General features: G+C 48.3%; 1 protein-coding gene across 1 annotated transcript in view; it reads right to left on the minus strand.

The window, feature by feature from the left end:
• Positions 1 to 758: 758 nt before the first annotated feature.
• FAM107A (family with sequence similarity 107 member A) overlaps positions 759 to 23,962 on the minus strand; it is a 28,772-nt gene continuing 5,568 nt past the window's right edge. The window contains exons 2-4 of the mRNA XM_077822691.1: positions 6,699 to 6,873; positions 1,921 to 2,077; positions 759 to 866 (exon numbers count right to left, since the gene is read on the minus strand). Of these exons, the coding sequence (XP_077678817.1) occupies positions 759 to 866; positions 1,921 to 2,077; positions 6,699 to 6,868 (435 nt within the window). The 5' untranslated portion in view covers positions 6,869 to 6,873. The remainder of the gene's footprint in view (positions 867 to 1,920; positions 2,078 to 6,698; positions 6,874 to 23,962) is intronic.

The raw sequence follows: 23,962 nt of genomic DNA on the forward strand, positions 1-23,962 counted from the left end.
GGCCTTGCGGTGCAGCCCAGTGTGCTACCTGCTAGGTAGCTACGTCCTAGTTCGTTATCAGATTTTCAGTGTAAGTTCAGGACCGTTACCAGGATCCTGCTTGGCAAGGCTGACTCAGTAACACGCAGATATGGGACTGGAGTTTCTCACAGCAGCTAAACAGGGGAGTACTGCAAGGACACATAGCTTCTCGAAGGCTTAAATCTTACAGCCACCCTCTAGCTCTCCCATCTGGCCCCTGCGCGTCACTGAGGCCATGCCCAGCAATATGCAGGATCATCCCTTTAAGGTGTCACCTGCAGGTTTCCAGGAAGCCCTCCCAAGCTACAGCTGCTGTCCTGTAGATTTCAGACCAGCAGCCACACGTCGGAGATCATCTGGGATGATTACTTAGGAGGGTCTCCCAAACCTGTCACTCCATAAACGCCTCTGTCTTGAGCATATGCTGTATCTCAAGGGGTTAACCAAGAGTTAATAGGGATAGATGTTAGCATGGACCCACAAACTGAGGGGAAAATGACATCATTTGCCTGCACATCTTCTCATGTGAGTACTTCTACTGGCAAATACTGCACCTTTACCATTTAAATACCCTGTCCTGGACGGGAAAGCCCTTTTATGCATTTCTACTGGAGCAAGCATTAGTAACAGTAAGTAGCCCCAAGGACATGGCTGTAAATGTCCACCACGTACAAAGATGTCAGTGTGTAGGTATTAGCACCAGCTTGATATGATCCTCCGCTTAGGTTTGGCAGATGCTACACTACTTTCTCTTCCCCAGTTAGCGTTGATGTTCTTCTCAAGTTCTCTTTTACTTTAATAAATTCTGGTGCATGTTCTTCATGCTTCTCTTGTCCTCTCTCCAGCTAGATGAAAGAACAGTGACTGTTATTAGCCTGCTAGAGAACAGAAGTGCAAGCCATTCACTACATTGTTGCATGTTTCATACTTAATTACTATTGGCCGGAGTCTGTTGCTCTTACTCACACTGAGTAGCCCCTTGTTCTGCTATTAGTCCCGTTGGTTTCAGTGGAGCTATTTATAGAGTCAGGTACTACTTAATGTGAGTAAGGGTAGCAGATCTGTCCCTACATAAATAAACAATGGATAATTATAAAGTATCACGTTAATGTAGTTATTACGCCTGGAACAGCTAAAGATTTCAGTTGTATGTAGTTAGAGAAACTAGACAGTAAAATCGGAATGAATGTCACTCAGTCATCTGGGCTGGCAGCAGGTCTGAAGGGAGGGGTCGGTCCCTGCCAGGCACAGGCGTAAGGAACGCTGTCGAGTAGGGCTGGCCGGCAACAAAAATACCGGTTTGTGACAAATGTCAAGGTGTTGCCATTAGGTTTCGTTCTGCAGCAGAACAGACTGAGACCTTTTGAAATTTTACACCCGGAAATTGAGAGCGAGCGACAGAGAGACTAGCCAATAGCCCAGTGGTGAGGGCGTGCACCTGGGATGTGAGAGGCCGCATCAGGCAGAACAAGGACCTGAACCTGGCTCCACATGGCCTAGGTAACAACCCTAACTGCTGGATTACTGGCTATTTCCAGGTGGGTCACCCTCTCCCTGCGTTTGACCAGAAATTCCATCCTGGACCCGAGAAACCTTCCCAGCAAAAGCTTTGTCCATCCCAATACTTTCCCGGGGAAGGTTTTGGTTTGAGCGATGGGCATTTTCTGGTCAACAATTTCCGGCAGTCTCCGGGAGGTGTTGTGCCAGAGGCTGCCCGCTGGGGCCGACTGGCTTCGCGTGCCACTACTCAGCCACTGGAGTTCCACAGTACCACCTCGTGCTCGGGTAGAGATAAGGCCATGGCTCCGTTCTGATGGAGCGCAAACCCTCTCTTTGGACGTGGCCCTTGTGCAGGGCACTTAATATAACATTGGGAGTGATTTAAAATTCAGTTTCTACCTGATCCAGCCTCTGCTGTCGCTTCAGGAGCTCTTGTTCAAATGGAGATTGCAGTTTCTTTGCCTCGTCTTCTTCCTTTTTCTGCCTGAGCAGCTGATTTCGCCGTCGGTGCTCAAGCACTCGCTGGAGCTCAGGCTTGCTCTCCACACCCAAGCCTCTGTGAATAGAGCACAGAGTATTTCTGAGCCGGAGCCCTTCCGCCTTCAGCCCTGAATCTCATTGCTGTTAGAGGTGTGTGGAGCCTGCCGGTTCAGAGAGCTGGGGCGCAGTCTTCAGATCCAAACAGGAACATGGAAGACCTGAGCCAAAGCCCGCTGAAGTCAACAGAGAGACTCCCGACAGTTTCAGTGGGCATTGAATGGGGTTCTAAATGGCCCTTCCTCACCCACCGACCAATGACGCATGGCCTGGTGCCAAAATCGAAATAAATCACAGTAAATGAGATGGAAACTCACTTATTCCTGGGGTGGAGCTTATCCACTCTCCGAAACTACATGCAAAACCCAAGCAACATTAAAATAACATAATGAAGATTTTACACTTTAACTATAGGTTAATGACGTTCATTGGCTGGGAACATGTAGCGATATGTATCTGCTGTTAACCCATTAATGCATTAATAGGGGATGTGTAACATGTGTGATGTTTACAGTGGGTGGCTGGGAATCATGGGCATAGAAAGCTAGCCAGATCTGGTGCCCCATGTCCATTGCCACCGTCAGGTTCTGTGAGCTGGGGGAAGTGGGACAGTCTGCAGTGGCCTTTCTTATTGATTTGTAGCTAATTCTAAAAAGGGATCACTGGGCTGTGAGCCTGTCATGGAAGTCACAGATTCTGTGACTTTCCAGGACCTCCATGATTTCTGCAGTGGCCAGTGCAGCTGGCTCCGGGGCTGCCCCATCTTGGGCAGCCCCTGGGCCAGCTGCACGGCTGCTGCTGGGGCAGTCTCAGGCCACTGCCCCCTCCATCACCCAGCAGCAGAAGAAGAGGTCTTGATCGCTGTGCCCACCCCCCCCGGCCCAGCAGCAGCAGGGGTCCTTGGCTGCCGCCACCCGTCCCCCCTCTCCCCAACACCTGCAGGGGTCCTTGGCTGCGCACCGCTGCCGATCCCCCTCAGCACCCACGGGGGTCCTGGGCCAAGCACTGCCCCCCCAGAGCACCCACGGCACTCCTGGGCCACTCCCTGCCCCGAGCACCCGCAGGCCACCCCCTGCCTTAGTGCACCCAAGATTTAGTCAGGGGACTTGTATAGAGTACATGTCATGGACAGATTACGGGCCATGAATTTTTGTTTACTGCCAGTGACCTGTCCATGACTTTTACTAACAGTCCCGGTGACTAAAATGTAACCTTAATCGTGTGTAACTTTATGAGGCTGTTTAAGTGCCTGAGTTTTTTCTTTTTTACCGGCAGGGGGAGTGGGTGACAGCAATTAGCCCTGCAGTTTACCTCTAGCCCTCAAGCAGTTTATTTCCTCACTGTATCTAGTCTAGGTCCACCTCCACTCGCTTTATGGCTCTGCTGATTTTAGAGCTGGAGCTAACAGAGTGATGCTCCTGCCTGATGTAGAGAGTTTGGGCCTTTTGGCCAAAATAAAAGGCCCCTTTTCCTGAATGCACAAGTGTCTGTCAATAACGGAGGCAGTTTCACCCCTGAGATGTGTATTAATACAGCAATGCTGGTCCGAGGAGCCGAGGTCTGCGACCTGATGGGCTCACTGGAAATGAGACATGTCCAGAGCTTTCACCTGCGTGTTAGCGCATTGTGGGCACATGAGAGAAGGTCCTGAAGCAAATCCCTAGATTCAAGCACCTTCCATCATTGGGATGTTCAAAATCCAACCAGAGCTAGATTTGGATTTTTAAAACGCCTCCAACCTTCTTCATAATGGGCCACATGAACCCCTAAGACACCAGGTCAGAAGAACTCATGACTAGTTGATTCTCTATCTATAAAACACACCAAAACCACATTAAAATAACAAAGCCAAACACTCAGAAGTCAGGAAATGCCAAAATTAAAGCTTCCTGTGCATATGCATTATGAGACAGTCACCAATTACATAGGCACATATTGTTATTTTCATTAGGACCCCTGCCTCAGTCAGTGCACAGGGTGAGTGGTGTACAGGCCGACTTAATTGTGGCATTTCCTAACTTGTGAGGGCTTAGCTATGCCACTTTAATGTTCTTTCAGCAGTGTTTTTGTGTGTGTAATTTCCTAGGTTTTTTTAAAAAGCAAACTGGCATCATAGTGACACGCACATGGGTGATCGGCTGGGTTAGAACCTTCAGATCCACCTCACACACACCCTCTGCCGTTTGAGCAGCAACTGATAGCAAGAGCAGGTTGTCGCTCTCTCGCACACACAGACACACGCACTTTGCCAGTGGGTTTCACTTCTGCCTGTTCCCCCACAAGCTTGACCACTCTGGCTGAAACTTTTTAAAAAACAATTCAGCCGGAACAGACACCTGACATGGACAGTTTCAACCCAAATAGTCATCAGTACCTGAAACCAGGGGTTTAGAATGGGAAGGGTTGGGCAACCTGCCCTGGTGAGATAACAGAATGAGTGAGAGGCTCAGGTGACTTGCCCGGGGCTGCATAGGGAATTGGTGACAGAGAACCCAGTGTCCTCATGAGTCTAATGCCCCAAACACAAGATCACCTTTTTTCCTCTCTTTACACTACAGTGTGAGGGTCCCTACTTTTCTAGGATTGGGGAAGGGTCTAAAATCTTCCCCATCACAGAGAAGCTGAACCTGTCCCTTGTCAATATTAACAATCCCTTTGATATAAATCACTAAAATCTCCTGTAATCACTTCTGCCTCATGATGACTCCATACTTGACACATTTGCAACGCTTGCTCAGCTATAAATTCATATGAACCGATCCATTTATGGGGACACATCTACACTTGCTGAACTTTCAGAAGCAAAGACTTTGTTTAACTTTAGTCTGACTGTGCTAAATTATAAGAAACTAACAGACGAGCTTATTAAGAAGTGATCTCAGTGATATTGACACAGAATGGCCTCGACCAAGCCCCCTTGTCCAGGGCAATTGGAAAGTCAGTGTCCTTGGAGGACAATTTGGAGTAGTTTGGAATTGTACATTTTACTGAACTTCTAGAAGTAGTTGGGGAAGTTTTATTTTTTGAGGGAGAGGAATCAAAAGTTTTACAGCTGTCCGCTATGGGGAAAGACTGATTATACTGTGATCTGCCACATTTCTGTAGGCTTGATCCAAATTCCATGTAAATCAATGCGCTTTGGATCAGCCCCTAAAGCCCTTTAAAGCTGGATGAAATATTCTGAACACAGTTATATTTAACTGCAGATATGAGGCACATTTTGTACGATACCGGGCATCATGCATTCTTCTGGAAAAAGGATTTTCTTGGTCACTTTTCACAAGGCCTTGGGCGGGGGAGGGGAAGGGGGCCAACTGAAGCTTTGAGAAACCTAACTGGAGTTTAAAGAAAAGATGTCTGAGGTTCTCAAAAGAGAGAGCGAGCTTGTGGTAGTTTTGGCTGCATTCTGGGGACATCTAGTGGGCTAAGGGGAAGTAACATAAGGCAGCATGCCCAGCACTCTACCATCAAATTGGAGCTCACTTTTGTATTGATCAATGAAAAGTTAAGCTAAACGAAGTGCATTCTCTGCTCTGCTCCCAGCGTGGTGTGCACAGGTGACCTGTCCAAGTCCACATTATCACCTGTAATGTCAGGGTCAAGTCCAAGTCCAGGTTGTGTCAATATCAATGACCCCAATTTACTTTTGGAGGGCTTGATTGTTAGCAGATTAAATACCTTGATTTGTCTCTTACGATTACTGATGTCACTTTCAATCAGTCTGGCTGCTGTTTATAATTAGCGGAGCAAATGGATATTATTGTTATTTGATGATGTCAGATTTGCAAACAGCTCAGACTGTTAGGAAACATCCCACTGAGAGTCAGTAGAATTCGCTCCTTGCTCAAAGGGCTCTGTACCAAATGTGCTTTTACCCAGCTGCTTTCGAAATCATCACTTTCCACGTTACTGCGGGTGTGCTGATGCACCTGTTGGGCCTAATTCCCTATTGCCATATTCCAGCTTTACACTGCTGTAACTCCATTAATTACAACATGGTTAAACTGGAGGAACATACTGGAGAATCAGGCCCATGAATGCTAGCTCAGGCATTAACCTAGCACCAGTCTGCTTGTAGGGAAATGGGTGTCAGCATTTTCCCAGTATGCAGGAGCCTGCATTGATATGATCTGCGCTGTCAATAAACAGAGCAGTCCACCTTTCCCCAGCAAAAAATTCACACCAAACACTCCAAGAGGCATAGATGGGCTGTAAATCACGGCATTGCCTGGTGGGCAGGGGGAGTAAGACAGGAGGGAGGGATGTTTGTGGGACACAAGACAAGACTCGGAGGGTTCAGCTGGCTGAGCGATCTGATTCTCGGAGGTGCTTAGCACCTGCAGCTTCCACTGTCTTCCGTTGGAATGGCTGGTGAGCGCTCTGCAGCTCTGAAAAGCAGGCCACTAGCTTTTAGGAACTTCCTAGCTTTTCCGAACGACAGAGCGATTCTTTTACAATCTGGGTCACAGCATGGCAGAGAAAAGCCGCCTCCCACTGTAGCCTGTTTCACGCCTTTTGCTGTGAACCCAGCCTGTGGCTTTCTGACGAGTCACTGCTGCCTGCACTGATGTGACACCAGAAACCACAGTCTCCAGCCCAATGCAAAGGCCGCTGAAGAGGCGTTTGCATCTTTGCCTCACCTTTTGTGGTTCATAAGCAGCTCTCTGTGGAGCTCTTGGTGGCTTTTCGAGGCTTTTACAGGATTTAGGAGCTTCTTAGGTTTGATGAGATCCGGGTTTCCATCTATGTAGTCTGGGTGAGACATGAAATTCCTAACCTCAGGCCGCTCCCTCTGTATTTCTGAATACATAGATGCTGGAAGAGAAAAGAGAAGGCTCAGTATAGACAGGAACAAATTGAATTTGAGGTCAAAAATCCAACAGGTACACCTTCCTTTCACCCCGACCCCCGGGTGGTGTATGTATGTGTGTGCCGGTATGTATGTGTGTGTTTGTGTTTTTTAGTAGCACCAGGTAGCCCCAGTGAAGAGCCAGGATGCTTGGTGCTGTACAAATGCAACAAAAAGAGGGTCCCTTCCCCAAAGAGCTTACAAGCTAAGTGTGTGGGTGTGTGTGGCTTGGTGTGTGTGGGTGTGCATGTACCCATGCAAAAAATCTTGCTGTTCAGAAAATCCCCATGACAGTGTGAATTTTATACAAATGAATTAGTCCACTTGTTAAGCCGTGGCAGCTGCTCAGTTCACTGGCTACAACATTTAATGACAATGATCGATTAATGCCCGTCGCTACGCTGCAATCGTTTACGACAATGAAATAGGTCATAATAAAACAAAAGACAAACACTGGCCCAGATACTCCCGTGGGGTGCTGCTACTGTGCACCTTACTGCTCATGCATCCAGACCCTAACGAGCGCAGAGCCTGGTGGACCCATGACCACAGGATGTGACCCCATAAACTGCTCCGAAGAAATTGTCATAAATTGTATGAAATGTATGAAATCTTAAACTGTCAGTGATACCCTATTGGTCTACTGCTTTGTACCCAACCCTGTGCCCCAGAGCATCAAGATTACAGTTCACACAGCTCATACTTAATATGTTAATATGTCAAAACCTGTGCTTGTGATGTTGTAATTGACAATATTTTGGATGTCAGACAAGCCTGCTGATGTTGTGCAAAGTTCAATAACTTTAAAAAATATCTAGTTATACAAAATGACCAAAACCACAGAGTGAGAGATAAAGTACGCGAACTTTCGAGGGTCTTTTAGCGCAATGCACAGCCAGGCTGACGAGGTTTGTGCCAGGATGCATAAAGGATGCATGCATGCAGAAATTGAAGTGGCCTGTAACAAGGAATTCATTCTTAACCACTCACTCACAACCACCTGCGTGTGCAGTTTGGAAATTTACAAATCAGTGCAGCGTAACCTCAGGCAGCAAGTGCACGCAGCAGTACGTCAGGAACTCTCTCTCTTTTACACTGGTTTGGAGAGCATACTGTGGGGGCATTTGGGCCCGGGGAACAGCACGGCAAACTGTTGGTTTGCAACATCTTTCTCTTTTCAGCTATAAAATCCATTTGAAAGAGCAATCAATGGAACAAGGCCGGCTAGGGTGATTCTTCCAGAATCAGTAAGAGTTCACCAAACTTAAAATGGGTTGCTAGCAAATAAACTTCTGTAAGAACGAATACTGCTGAGGAAAATGACTCAGTTCTGAACAGCTTCCCATTGCATGTTAATGGGGCTAGAGCCCCAGCACGCTGGGAATGAAGAAAAACAAATCACATCCCATTACATCAGCGTAATTGGGGTGAAAAGTTCAGTACACATTTCAAGGTTGCTGGGATCCTGGGCCAATGATTTCTTATACCAAATTATTTTCCATTAGAATCATACATTATTATGGGCAGACGTGAAAGATGGCTGGGGGCAGCCGTTCAGTGACAAATGCCTGGCTGATTCATATACTTCTGGGGCAGAGGTGGGCAAACTACAGCCCGTGGGCCACATCTGGCCCGCGGGACTGTCCTACCCGGCCCCTGAGCTCCCAGTCCAGGAGGCTAGTCCCCGGCCCCTCCCCCGCTGTTCCCCCTCCCCCGCAGCCTGAGCGTGCCGCCCTGCCAGCGCTCTGACCCACCGCTCTTGCTGGGCAGCACGGCAGCGTGGCTGGCTCTGGCATGGTAAGGGGGGGCGGGGGGTCCCGGGGGGGCAATCAGGGGACAGGGAGCAGGGGGCGGTTGGATGGGTGGGGAGTTCTGGGGGGGGCAGTCAGGGAGCGGGGGGGTTGGATGGGTCAGAGGTTCTGGGGGGAGAGTCAGGGAGCGGGGGGGTTGGATGGGTGGGGGCTTCAGGGGGCAGTCAGGGAGCGGGGGGGTTGGATGGGTCGGGGTTTGGGGGGGGCGCTCAGGGGACAGGGAGCAGGGGGTAGTTGGATGGGGCAGAGGTTTTGGGGGGGGGCGGTCAGGGGACGGGGAACAGGGGGGATTGGATACAGCATGGGAGTCCCAGGGGGCCTGTCAGGGGTTGGGGGTGTGGATAGGAGTTGGGGCAGTCAGGGGACAGGGAGAAGGAGGGGTTGGATAAGGGGTGGGGTCCCAGGAGGCAGTTAGGGGTGGGGGTCCCAGGAGGGGGCGGTTAGGGTACAGGGAGCGGGGGGATTGGATGGGTCAGGGATTCTGAGGGGGGCAGCCAGGGAGCGGGAAGTGGGTGGATGGGGGGCAGGGGCCAGGCTGTTTGGGGAGGCACAGCCTTTCCTACTCGGCCCTCCACATAGTTTTGCAACCCTGATGTGGCCCTCGGGCCAAAAAGTTTGCCCACCCCTGTTCTAGGGCCAGATCCTCAGCTGGTGAAAATCAGGCTTCAATGGAGGCCACTGATTTGCAGCAGTGGAGGGGGAGAGTTGGTCAGGATAATTTTGGGTTTAATTTATTTTGTTTCTTCCCTTTTCCAGAGGAAGAAAGGGGAAGGATGAGAAAGCTAGGGGAGAAAATACCAAAAACCCAAGGGTTGTTCGTTTTGATTTGAATCAACTTGAAATGGAATTTTCATCCCAAATTGCGAAGAAATGTTTTGTTTCATTTAATCAAAAAACTGAAATGTTTGAAGAAAAATTTGGAAAAAAACAAACTTGTTTCTTTTCTTGCAAAGTTTTGCTTGGCAAATACTTACAGTACCTTTGAACAACCAGCCTGACTGAGGGTCTGGCCGTTAATGTCGCTGTTACCAGCATTTCAAATCTCAAATCAATACATTTGGGGTAAGATTCTTCCAAAGGAAATTAGGCTCCTGAATTCATATTTAGGTACCTGAATACGTGGTTTGATTTTCAAAAATACTGAGCCCCAATTGTAGGTGCTGGAACTAGGGGTGGTGGGGGTGTGGTGACACCCCCCCTTGACTTGAAGTGGTTTCCATCATAGATAGGGTTTGCAGTTTGGTTCAATGGCTCTCAGGACCTTCTCTGTACAAATTGCTCTCGCATTCCTGCACCCAAACAGCTTCCACTGATGTCAAGATCAGATGCTGGGTGTTCAGCACTTTTGAATATGAGGCCATTAAAAGCCAAAGAGGGTGCTAGATCTCAGATGGGGCAGGACTCTTCTGTCCGCTTAGGTATGTCACTATCTTCATTCTGCTCACTGTGCGCTAACTATTGGTGTCCAGCCCAGCCAGTGGGTAACAGAGCTGAAACCAAGTAGCAAGTTCAAAAGTAAACTCAAGCAGTAAGCACGTAAAAGCCCAGATCCCCAGTTGGTGTAAATCCCTGCAGCTCCAGGGACTTCAGCGAAGTAATGCCAATGTACAGCAGATAGGAATCAGGCTCCATTGACTTCAAGTAAGGGTTCACACCACCCCTAGTGTAGGCCAATGGCTAAATACTATTATCCGGCCCTTCACTTTTCCAACGTCGGGGTCTTCTCCAATAGTGGAGCCCAAAGACGTAGCCCTGGGTGAGGCTGGGGTGGGCCACGGCCCACCCACTTAGCATCCAGGCCCACTCCAATCTGTGCAGGTGTGTAGTCACTTCGGGCACCTGAAACCCAGGATGGAGCTACGTGCCCGCCCTTCAGAAAGCCGCACTCCGGCAGCTCTGCCCGGCCACGTCCTGAGCCGCCCCGTGCACGTGCCCAGCTCGGCAGGGGAAGCCCTGTGCCTAGGGGCACCAGCGCTAGGAACAGAGTGTGGCGGTGGGGGAGAAGCGGAGCGAGCACCGTCTGTCATTGCCCGTCCCCCCGAAAGTCGGGGCCCAACCAAATCTCCACTCCTAGCTATGCCGCTGGTGGAGCCTCCCGGACGACAGGACACTGGGCTAGATGGATCTTTAGTCTGACTCGGGCTGGCTGTTCTTATGTAAAGCTTCACGGGTCCTTTGCCTGCTGCAGTTCAGGGTGTAATTTATAGTGGGTGGAGTATAAAAAGAAAAGCGAGACCGTGAAAAGTGCCTGTGTTCCCTGAAACAGGACTCAGGGCTTGCCTGTGGGTTAAGGACCCAGGCATCTCTCCCATCGCACTCTACCACACGGGCCCCCGATGGCCAAATGACCTCTAGTGGAGCTGAGCCAAAGTTTTCAGGCCTGGCTGTCACTAATATCAAAGCCATAAGGCTATGAGCTGGCTTAGTATCGTCATTCAGAGGGTTTGTGTGGTCACCCACATTCCCTCTCTGCAGCACCGGGCCCGTTTTTGCAAGGTTCAGTCATATGTCAGTGGGATCTGGCCCCTTGCAATGGGCCAATGGGAGCTGGGGGGGGGGGTGAGAGCAGCTCGTGGAGCCTCCTGGCCCCCTTGCCGAAGCCGGACCTGCTGGCCGCTTCAGGGGTGCAGTGCAGAGTCAGGACAGGCAGGGAGCCTGCCTTAGCCCCACTGCACTGCTGACTGGGATCCACCTGAGGTAAGCCTGCCCAACCCCGAGCCCCAATCCCCTGCCCCAGCCCTGAGCCCCCAAACCCAGAGCCCCCTCCTGCAGCCCAAACTCCTCATCCTCAGCCCCACCCCGAGCCTGCACCCCCACAGATGGAGCCCTCACCCCCCTGCACCTCAACCCCCTGCCTCAACCCGCAGCCCCCTCCCGCACTCCGAATCCCTCAGCCCCATCCCCCAGCCTGGAGCCCCCTCCTGCATCCCAAATCCCTCATCCCCAGCCCCACCCCAGAGCCAGCACCCCCAGCCGGCACCCTCATCCTTTCCCGCACCCCAACTCCCTGCCCCAGCCCAGAGCCCCCTCCTGCACCCTGAACCCCTCATTTCTAGCCCCACCCTGGAGCCCACACCCCAAGTTAAGAGTGCTCACCCCCTCCCACACCCCAAGCCCCTGCCCCAGCCCAGCGAAAGTGAGTGAGGATGCGGGAGAGCAAGTCACTGAAGGAGGGGGAAAGTAGTGAGTGGGGGCGGGGCCTCGGGTCAGGAGCGGGGCTAGAGCATTTGGTTTTGTGCGATTAGAAAGTTGGCAGCCCTACCAGCCCCTATAAAAGCCACTGACTTGCTGTTCACATACGTTCCCTTTCCTCATCGCTAGACATTTCAGGCTTTCTAGGGAAGGTGCTTTTCAGGGTGAAAAAGGCTAGAGTGTGTAGATCTGAGAAAGGCCATGGACGTTGGTGGGCGTTTGGCTTGGGCTCAGCATGCGGCAGTTTCCTCCCCACCCATGCAGAGCTGTGCAAGGCGTGGAGGCCTCAGTCCATTTCCTAGCAGGCAGGAGGAGACTCAGAGAAGCCATTGTACCACTTGGCGCCCTGGAGGGCAGCTTCAGGAGAGAGGAGGAGACAGGATGCCCTGGAGCCTGAACCGCCTCTCCCATGTACAGGGGGGCCCACAGGTCAGGCTGAAGCCTGCTGATGGAGCAGCAGGGGGAGCTTTGGGTGCTTGTCCATACCTCAGACTAAAGCTACTTGTCTCTGTGCCAGACAAGCAGAGAACTGACCCATCTCAGAATCGTTTACATTCATTGACACACAGAATTGGAAGGCCACCATAGAACGTGCTCCTCCTTTCTAGCTTGGAAAGAACGTGAGAGAGAAGACCAAAGCAAAAGGCTTGGAAATGACAACTTAACACCTGCATTTCCTGGCCTTGTTGTAATTCTCTCACCTTTCTGCCTTAGTGGTCCTTCCCTTTTGTATTCCAGGGTGAAACTGGAGGCACAGAGATACCTGGCGTTCATACGGCTCTGAGGGAGAAGGGCACGGCCTTTGTTATTAGTCCGAGAAGCCTCATGTAACATTTCAGTCCTTGAGAGGAGCTGCCTTCGCTTTGTTTTTCCAGAGAAAGGAACAAGTATTGTGGCTGAAAAGCCTCTGGGGTGGATTGGCCGCCTGCCTGGAGAGTTACCAGAGGCGGTCAAGTGGCCGGCGCATCTATTTGAGCCAGTCAGAGCAGACCGTGGAGTGGGGCTCTTGGGGCTGTCGCTATGATACGTACAGAGAAAGAGAGGCTGCGTGGCAGATATTGGGCCCTACTCCTGCTTGCCTCGATGCCTAAATGACCATTGACCATTGAAGTTAGAAATGGGCCAAACCCAAACCCTTCCAGCCATGCCCTAGCTGGTGCAGTGAGGTTTGGGTCGCAGGGGGCCAGGATCCAAACCACCACTGGTTTCGGTTTTGCAGAATGTAAACCAGCCCTGGTTTAGGCCCAAATCATCAACTGGTTTAATCTGCAAAGCCCTGTCAGACATGGAGCTGTGCTGACTTACACCAGTGGGGGACTGGGCCCTGAATGTTTACATTCATAACAATGCAGAGTCCAGCTGGGCGTAATCAAGATCTAGAGTCAGGAATCAATTTATTTTAATAAAAACATGAGATTTCTAAAGCACTGGATGCCAGGAAATGGTTAGGCCAGCTTTCTCTGCAGCAGCTATTCATGTGCTCACCGCCTGCTGTTAGACTGTGTATACCTAGGCAGCATGCAAGTCAAAGAGGGGAGAAAGTGGGGTGAAATAGGAACCAAGACCTCAAACTGAAGAGGACGTGAGGAATAAGAGGGGGAAAGCCATTTCCTTTTAAAGGAACAAGATTACCACACCTAGCGAAAGGAGTGGCGAAAGGAGGAGTTCCCTTTGTTAAATGTTTACCAAGGCAATGCCTAGGCCCAAAGAGTAAGGGAGAAATTCTCCTCTCAGAAGCACACAGTGCATATTCTGCAGCCTGACCGGTGCAGGTCTCACTGCTGAGCAGATCTTAAAGGAGAATCTTGACCTAAATTTTGCATTTCAGAGCACAGTCAAAGTCACTGCAGAGCTGCAGTACTTGAAACAGGCATGTCAACAAGTTAGGTAAGTGTTAAGCAAATATTTACTCTGATATCAATATAAAGGAAGTTTCTATAGCAACTTCTTGCTTCACTTAGGTTTTATGCTGTGTCTAGCATGCAGGACACCTCGTTCAAAAAAAAATACAGTGAGCCTTTGTCACATCACCTGTTTCAAAAGTAACGGGGAAGTTCTGCTTCATAAGCAATTCACAGATCTCCAGTATATGCATCATCATGTGTGACCCTGAATACCCAGTCTGGCCAGGACACAGGACACAGACTTTTCTTCTAAACCATATGGCTCACTTAGGGGAGGAGCTTAGGTGACATTTCTCCCTCCTTATCTTTGAATGTTTGTATAGATCTAGGTTTTGATGGACAACTTTAGTGGGTTTGGCATAGTTACAGTGTCATTACTATCGAGTTTTACACATATTTTATTCGAGAGGGGCCCAAACCAGAACCTTTTATCTGAGCCCAAGTACTGCTCCAAACATTGGTTGTACAATGGGATCCAGAGCTAAAATCACCACCAGACTTGTGGACCTGAAGCCAACCTCCTTTCTGGTCCACCTCCGCATTTTACAGGAGAGGGTTAATGACCATTCTGTCCAGCCCAATGTGGAGTACTGATTGCCTCCCCTTAAACCAAGGGTGGGTAGAATGCTTTGGAAAAGCACTAGCTGGGGTTTGAAAAGCATGGTTTCTCTGGAGTATTAGATAACTGCAAATGCATTGTTGGAAACTGCCACATCAGGAAAATTGTAGCTCCCCAGACTTGTATGCATACTTGTTAGTTTGCTAGACGCTGCCTTTGAGACCCACGGCGCAAGATGTAGCTAAAATGTCAGGTCTCTGTCTAATTGCCAAGATCTATACTGAATTAATATCCCTGTACCCACCACAGACTGAGGTCTTTCAGCCATGCAGCTGTCTCTGACATTACAGCATCGGTGGATAATTTTCTCTGGCCTTTTTTGGGCCCCTGTCAGAGGTCTGGTATTCTGGAGACAGAACTGCATGTTTGCAAGTGTCACCAGAGTGCGAAACAAAATCCAGGTGATGAACAATACATGCCCTTCCTGCTGCTCAGCGTGGGGGTGTCTGTTTTCAGCAAGGGCTTCCAGCCACACTTCAATAGCCAAGCCATTCCCAGTTTAGGCTGTTTTCAGTCCCAACCTGATGTGTGTTATAGAACACACTGTCAATCAGCTTTTGCTGGGGGCACTGAATGTGCTTTCAAACACTAGATTTAGAAAAGAAAAAACCTACACTTGGATGGAATGATCCTCACTACAACTCCCGAATGGCAGCGCTGCTTGGAATGCAGGTAGTTTTGTGCAGACCTTCCCCATCTTCTGTTTTCATCCTTTCCTCCTGCCGGGCCCCATACGAACCTGGCCCTCCCTCTGACTAAGGAGGGATCTAAGCATCCGCTGAACTCTAACAGTCCCATTCTGAGATTTAAATTCTGAGTTCTAAATTAGCTGTTACCACTCAAGGAAGTGATCTTGAAGTCATCATGGATGATTCTCTGGAAACATCCACTCAGTGTGCAGTGGCAGTCAAAAAAGCGAACTAAATGTTGGGAACCATTAAGAAAGGGATAGAAAATAAGACAGAAAATATCATTATCACTATATAAATCCATGGTGCGCCAAACTTTGAATTTCGTGTCCTGTTCTGGTTTCCCCATCTCAAAAAGGATATAATGGGACCGGAAAAGGTTCAGAGAAGGATACAAAGATGATCCAGGGTATGGAATGGCTTCTGTATGAGCAGAAACTAAAACAATTAGGGCAGTTTAGCTTAGAAAAGTGATGGCTAAGGGAGGATATGACAGCGGACTATAAAATCATGAATGGAGTGGAAAAGTGAATAGAGACGTGTTATTTAACCTTTCCCACAATACAAAAACCAAGGGTCGCCCAATGAAATTAATAGGCAGCAGGTTTAATACAAACAAGAGGAATTAGTTTTTGACATAGCCCACAGTCAACCTGTAGAACTCATTGCCAGGGGATGTTGTGGTGGCCAAAGTATTACTGGATTAAAAAAAGAACTAGATAAGTTCATGGGGGATAGGTCCATGAATGGCTATTAGCTAAGCTGGTCAGGGATGCAACCTCATGCTCAGTCCGACCCTAAATCTCTGACTGCCAGAAGGGGAAGACAGGGTGAATCATTCCAATTGCCCTGTTCTGTACACTCCCCCTGAAGCACCTGGCATTGGCCACTGTTGGAAGACAGAACATAAGAACATAACTATAAGAACAGCCATACTGAAGCAGACCAAAGGTCCATCTAGCCCAGTATCCTGTCCTCCAACAGTGGACAATGCCAAGTGCCCCAGAGGGAATGAACAGAACAGGTAATCACCAAGTGATCCAGCCCATCGCCTATTCCCAGCTTCTAGCAAACAGCTAATAGACATTGATGGACCTATCCTGTATGAATTTATCTAATTCTTTTTTGAACCCTGTTATAGTTTTGGCCTTCACAACATCCTCTGGTAAGGAGTTCCACAGGTTGACTGTGCATTGTGTGAAAAAACACTTCCTTTTGTTTGTTTTAAACCTGCTGCCTATAAGAACATAAAACAGGATTCTGGGCTAGATGGACCATTGGTCTGACCCAGTATGGCCGTTCATATGTTCTTATTCTGAATACTATTCAGGCTGGGGTGATGGATTCTGGAGTAGCATGATGCTTTCTCTTCCCCTGGGAGCCAGTCTCGCCGTCACTAGCATCACTCTCTTTCAGGGCTAAGTTATATTTTCGGGACTGGAGTGGAAACCCAAACTCAGAGGATGAATTGAGCAATAAACCCCATCCCTGTATCTCATTTGTTTCTGCTCTTTGGGTCACAGTGACGTCATTTACCTACGAGACAGGAGATACACTTCACAGAGAATGTATTTGGGGTCCTTCGACTTATCTCTAACTAGGAAGGATTCACTCTGGAAATGCCCCGTCTTGGAAAAATGGATCACTTTATGGCCGTGCACCACAACCACGGGACCATATATTCCTATACCTGGCAGAGACTTGTTATGCTGGTGCCCCAGGTGCTGTCATTAAAGGGCTCTGGCTGCCTCGTCTGCCCGTCTGGGTGCATGAGAAAAATCTCAAGGAATGTTAAGTGGATTAGCTCCCCTCTAAAGGGAAGTGAAAGTAATCACTCAGTGGACAGGTGCAATGGCTGGTTACAGCTTGAGGCTGGGTCCAGCAGGTTTCTAAAAGACAAAAGGGATTGAGGGGGCGGGAAATGACTAAAAACAAAAGCAAAAAAAGAACAAAATCCAGGGCTATTAGGCTTGAGAAGCTTTATTTCTGGGCTGAGGCTCTGCCCCAGCACTCCTGGACCAGAGCTGTTCAGGGGAGACCTGACGACTTTTTACAGATTTTACTCTGAAATTCTTTCCCTTTTGCTGATTGGCTGCCCGCTCCCTCCCTGACGGTCTCTCCTTTCCAGCATCACTCTGCATGCCTTGTGCCTCCCTTCTCAATTCCCCTTTAACTTTGCCCCCTCCTCGTAGCTATAGTCTCCTTCCCTCTGAACAACCCCCACAAAAAGGAAAACAGGAAACCAACCCATTCACAACCTTCCCCCACTCCGCACGGCATCTACAAGCTGTCCCATTGTTCACGCTACTTGTATGGTATGTCCATTCCCTCCACCCTTTCTCTGGCTTCTCTATTTTGATTGTTGCTCTCCAGGACAGGGACTGCCTCTCGCTCTGTGTTTGACAAATAGAACAAGAGCCCCTGCCCCATCTTGCTTATTATAATACAAACAATAGGCTTACGGGTCCCTGGCAGTGTTAATGAGCTCCACAGACTCTTGGGCTTTGTGGCTGAAGCAGCACTGTGCTTCACTGAGGCCTTCTTCCTAAGTCAGCAGCCCTTTAGAAATCCTTTCTTGGCCGACCTTGCAATGTTCTTGATATAGAACTCTCAACCAGTGGTGCTCACAAGTTCTGCTGGCTTCACTAACGAGGGGATTCCATTAACTGGGTGTCTGCTACTCTGCTGTTTTTATTCCAGCATAGAAAATTTAAATAGGGCTGAAGCTAGAAATGTCAAAGTTAGCTGGTTTGGTTGATCTCATTGACACTTAAAATCGATCACTATTTGAACAAAATAATTTCACAGATGTTTCAGTGATTAATGTTGCCAACTGAGGCATCCTTGACTAATGCAACCTTAACTGGGATGACCTTAACAAATGCCCCCTTAACCTGGAAATATACCAATATAAATTATTTATATGTTTTCATAAAAATGTGTGGAAAAATTCTAATGCACACATGCAAAAAGTGCTGACTTTCAAAAGGTATAACTTTAACGCTATTGAGCTTTTCCTCTTCAGAGCCCTTTGATTTTTAAGCTTCAGCGGGATCTACAAAACAAGCCAAGTTTGCAATTCCTAGTTTCTGATGGTTGAGTTATTTGAGTACTAATTTTCTGGCTAGAACATCTGGGGAAAAGGTTTTTGTTCATGACTGAATGATTGCAAAATGGTTTCACTCAATCTTTCCACAAAAGTTCACCTTTGGGCAGAGACCAAGCATGGAACATTTCAGCCCCCAAAGGAGTTTTTAAAATAAACTAGGAACAACTGAAAAAGGGGGCTTAGATGAAAGTTAGAAAATATCTACAACATGTGGTATCTGTTAAATACAATAGTCCTACCTTAACTACAGTGGGTGCTGCAGTATTCAAGGGCAGCAAACAAACTCCTATTGTCCCTCTTACAGGTTCTTGAAATACTGTTGCTGGATTTTCAGGGAGAACTGAATGTGCGTTGTATTTCATATTTCTATATGTTTGTGATTGCTTCAGGCCAAATGATATCATTAAAACCTTTTCCTCCTCCTCTTTCTCTCCGTTTATAGGTGATTGGGACAGAGCGGGGAGGGATAGCTCAGTGGTTTGAGCATTGGCCTGCTAAACCCAGGGCTGTGAGTTCAATCCTTGAGGGGGCCATTTAGGGATCTGGGGCAAAAATTGGGGATTGGTCCTGCTTTGAGCAGGGGGTTGGACTAGATGACCTCCTGAGGTCCCTTCCAACCCTGATATTCTATGATAGGGCACCAGTGTAAAACTAGAGGCCTGAAGCATGATTCTTATGGTGGGGTCAGGACTCACATGGAGGGAGCATTAATGTTCATAATTCTAGGAAACCCTGTTCCTGCTGGACATTGCCAGAAAGTCAAAACTTGACCAAGATTCCAGAAGCTTGGGTATAAATGTGGCTGTTCAGGGCTTTTAAAATCACTGGCTGAATGGAGTGTTCTAACAATCTACCTCTCCTGAATGGTGACTTACGAATACAACTCTAGGAAGTAACCCATTGCTCATTTGCATATCCTGTCTGTATTTTATTGTAATAAAAAAAGAACAAATCTCAGTACAGTAATGGCAGAATAGTAAATTAGTGATGGTGGCTACTGAACTGGGTTGGTGTAGTATCAACACTTTTATCGTGTAGTGGGAGAAGATGCATTGCATAAGTCATCTAAAAGTCACAACTCATATACTGTATTGCAATGTGGCTTATCACAGCTAGCTGGAATGGTTCTGTTGCTGCTTTGACACGATGAAATAACCTACATTATGCACTCAACATGCTCAGCTGCAACACTGACGAGTCTCGTAGTCATTTCCAAGAATTTGCCATCCCAGTGGTGTTCTAAACTCAAGCAGCGTTTTATCTGCCAAAGCACAAATATTAAACACAACAGGTCTCCATGGCAACTCAACTTGCACCAAGGTTCCAGTGCCCAAGCCAACTCCTTTTATAACTCTGGATCTGCTAAACAAAAAAAACCCCAACAAGCCCCAAAATGCTGCATTCTGCAGAAATTATATTAAAAAACCATCTGTATGGAGCAAGTTTTGATGGGATCTGGGAAAGATGTTTAAAAAAATAGCAACAGCTTTAATATCTTTGGAATAACAGATAGGGTAAGGCAGGGAGGAAACGAAGTATCAAGCAGATATTTATGGCTCTATTCAAAGACACACAAAGATCTTGCTGTTAGCTTTAAAAAACCCACCTCCATTACAATTAGGAATAGCTGACTTGGCCTTTTCTTGCCATGAAGGGTCGGCACTGCAGCACCATTGCACTTGCTAATTCACTCAGAAGTTCAATCTCCTTTGTTGCATAGAGGCAAAAAAGGATCTGGCAAAGGCCATTTCAAACTCGCTGGGTGGATGGAAAATTCTGCAGCATTCTGAATGCCTTCTGCTCCCAAAGATGTTTGAAGTGTGATGCTTTGCCAAACGGCTACAGATGTATGGTTCGCCTACCCACAGCAATCTGGCTCTCAGATGGCCAGAGGGTGGGACGAGTTTGAGAAATCTCAGCTAAGCCTGTATTCATACACAAAAGGGCTGACTTTGGGTAACCTGGCGAGCTGCTCAAATGAAGCTCTTTCTTTCAAGCTAGTACCACAGTTTGCAGTGGTGCTGGCAGGCCTTGACTGTGCGCTGCCAGCAAACGTCTGTGTCGCAGAAATGACTTTGGGCATTCGGGTGAAATGGAATAATGCCATCAGTCACGTTGCCACAGTTAGGGCTGCGTCAGGTGTATCAGCAGTGCTCCCTGATTTTAAGGAGTCTATAACCTGGCCGCCAAAATTCACCCCGGCTTAAACAAGAAGCAGAACTTAGTGATATAGCTCTATCTGTACAGTTTGTGCTGTAGGCTGGAATTTTACAGAGGTGCACCCCCTGAGGTGCCAATTTAGCAAAGCACACCCCTAACTTGAACACTGAAGTCAAAGGTGCACTACGACGCGTGGAAATGCAGGAAGAGGGCGAAGTTTCTGGAGGGACCCGGTTTGGTATGTCACCAGGGGCTCAGGAGTGCAAGCTGGGCAAGGTGGCTACGAGACAAACACAGGGCTCTCTGAATATAAAGCTGGCCTCTGTGCATGCTGAATACAGAGCTCTTTCCTGCCACTCTGCCTGCCGCATCACTCATCGCTAATGCAACAAATGGGAGTTAAGCACGTGCTTAAAGTTAAGCACTTTAAGGAAGGCTGGAGCGCGCGTGCCCATGTCTACATGCCCCACATGACTCTTTGTTGCATGAGCACATCAAGGGCACCTCTGGGGGCCTTCACGTCTCTAAACATGGATGTGACTGTTCAAAACCGTAGCTAACAGTTTGCAGTTTGTTTGTTTAGAAGAGACAACTGCAAATGCTCACTTGCAGCTGGTCAGCCCGAGCTCCACAAGGGAATTAAGGCATGAACCTAGAGCACCTTCAGTCTCACGTAAAAATAAATGGCATCCACACTGACAATATCATGGAACACAAGGGACCTATTACTGGCGAGTATTTCAGTATCCACATATTAAAAATCCCTAAACTTAATGGAAAGAGTCCCTGTTGACTGAAGGAGCCGCCTGATATCTCAGAATCCATGCACTAAGTACTAGAAGTTCCACCATATCACCAAAAAGAAAAGGAGTACTTGTGGCACCTTAGAGACTAACCAATTTATCTGAGCATGAGCTTTCGTGAGCTACAGCTCACTTCATCGGATGCATACTGTGGAAACTACAGAAGACATTATATACACAGAGACCATGAAACTATACCTCCTCCCACCCCACTCTCCTGCTGGTAATAGCTTATCTAAAGTGATCATCAAGTTGGGCCATTTCCAGCACAAATCCAGGTTTTCTCACCCTCCACCCCCCCCCCCCCCAAACTCACTCTCCCGCTGGTAATAGCTCATCCAAAGCGACCACTCTCCCTACAATGTGTGTGTATGGGGGTGGGGGGGTGACAAAACCTGTATTTGTGCTGGAAATGGCCCACCTTGATTATCATGCACATTGTAGGGAGAGTGGTCGCTTTGGATGAGCTATTACCAGCAGGAGAGTGAGTTTGTGTGTGTGGTTTTTGGAGGGGGGTGGGGGGGGTGAGAAAACCTGGATTTGTGCTGGAAATGGCCCACCTTGATTATCATACACATTTTAAAGAGAGTGGTCACTTTGGATGGGCTATCACCAGCAGGAGAGTGAGTTTGTGGTGGGGGGCGGAGGGTGAGAAAACCTGGATTTGTGCTGGAAATGGCCCAACTTGATGATCACTTTAGATAAGCTATTACCAGCAGGACAGTGGGGTGGGAGGAGGTATTGTTTCATGGTCTCTGTGTATATAATGTCTTCTGTAGTTTTCACAGTATGCATCCGATGAAGTGAGCTGTAGCTCACGAAAGCTCATGCTCAAATAAATTGGTTAGTCTCTAAGGTGCCACAAGTACTCCTTTTCTTTTTGCGAATACAGACTAACACGGCTGTTACTCTGAAACCTGTGATGAATTAGGAACTTTAAAAACCCTGCACATTTTCTGAAGAAAAGATGTATTTTCCAGAAGTTTTAAGGTGTGCAGTTCAAACAGCAAGACACAGAACTTCTGCTTCCTGCAGGCCCTTGACAACACAACTGACACTAGTCTGCTAAGCCAACTGGCAGGGGGTCGCAGATGAGTGCAGGAAGGCAATCTCTGGATCTGATCTCAAGGTGATTGTAATCAGTGGGGGAATTTCCACTGACTTCAGTGGACTTTGAATCTGGCTCTATATAAGCTGCTAGATGCACGGTGATGATACTGTATGTTATGCCATATGCATGTCCTAAAGAATGAATTAAGGCAAAGGGATTGTAAGCAAGACATGAGAAGTAATTCTTCTACTCTACTCCGCACTGATTAGGCCTCAACTGGAGTATTGTGTCCAGTTCTGGGCACCACATTTCAGGGAAGATGTGGACAAATTGGAGAAAGTCCAGAGAAGAGCAACAAAAATGATTCAAGGTCTAGAAAACATGACCTATGAGGAAAGATTGAAAAAACTGAGTTTGTTTATTCTGGAAAATAGAAGACAGATGGGACATGAGAACAGTTTTCAAGTACATAAAAGGTTTTACAAGGAGGAGGGAGAAAAATTGTTCTCGTTAACCCCGGAGCAGGGCTGGCTCCGGCATGGTAAAGGGGCGGGGAGCGGGGGGGTGCCAGGGCAGCAGTCAGGGGACGGTTGGATGAGTCGGGGGTTTTGGGGGGGGCAGTCAGGGAGCAGTGGGGGTTGGATGGGTTGGGGGTTCGGGGGGGGCAGTCAGGGAGCAGTTGGATGGGGTGGAGGTTTTCGGGGTGGTGGTCAGGGGATGGGGAGCGGGGGGGGGGTTAGGGATGTGGATAGGGGTCAGAGGAGTCAGGGGACAGGGAGGGGTTAGATAGGGGGTGGGGTCCCAGGGGGCAGTTAGGGGCGAGGGTCCCGGGAGGGGGCGATCAGTGGACAAGGAGCGGGGGGGGAAGGGGAGAGGTTTGGATGGGTCAGGGATTCTGAGGGGGGCAGTCAGGGGGCGGGAAGTGGGAGGGGGCGGATAGGGGGTGGGGGCCAGGCTGTTTGGGGAGTCACAGCCTTCCCTACCCGGCCCTCCATATAGTTTTGCAACCTCGATGTGGCCCTCGGGCCTAAAACTTTGCCCACCCCCGGTTCTATCCCCTGAGGTGTCAGTAGATTAAGAAAAGAGCCAAATGCAGAACTGTCTCGTTGATATGATCAAAAGTGAACGCGTCCCAGAATCTACCAGAGATTTATTTCAGAGTAGCAGCCGTGTTAGTCTGTATTCGCAAAAAGAAAAGGAGGACTTGTGGCATCTTAGAGACTAACAAATTTATTTGAGCCTAAGCTTTCGTGAGCTATAGCTCACTTCATCGGATGCATTACCAGAGATTTAGTGGTGTTTAGAAATCTCTTAGACAGATGCTTTATAAGGATCAAAATCTACAGTACGTGATTCAGAGCAGTAACCACTTTGAATCTCATTATTAACAAAGATCATTTTAGGGAGAGAAAAACAACTTGATTCCCTTACATAAGCTTAGTGTCTGCAGTGGTGATGGACACTGCAATTAGCATTACAGAAAGCCCTACGATTGGCAGATGCTAATTATCATAATGGTCAGGGCATCATTGGCATCATCATTATGATTTTCTTAACTGTCTGGCGTCTTAGTCTCTGCCACGTAGGCAGCTTTTGGAATTTGCTGTGCATGGCGTTTGCTCTGTTCCATCTGCACGGCATCCAGGGGAAACGGGGTCTAACTAGAGACCTGGCAGACATTCCCCTCCTCATCACTCACCCTTGGGTTAGGCAGTCA

This window comes from Eretmochelys imbricata, chromosome 7, assembly GCF_965152235.1.
Source record: "Eretmochelys imbricata isolate rEreImb1 chromosome 7, rEreImb1.hap1, whole genome shotgun sequence".
NCBI classification, from domain to species: Eukaryota; Metazoa; Chordata; order Testudines; family Cheloniidae; genus Eretmochelys; species Eretmochelys imbricata.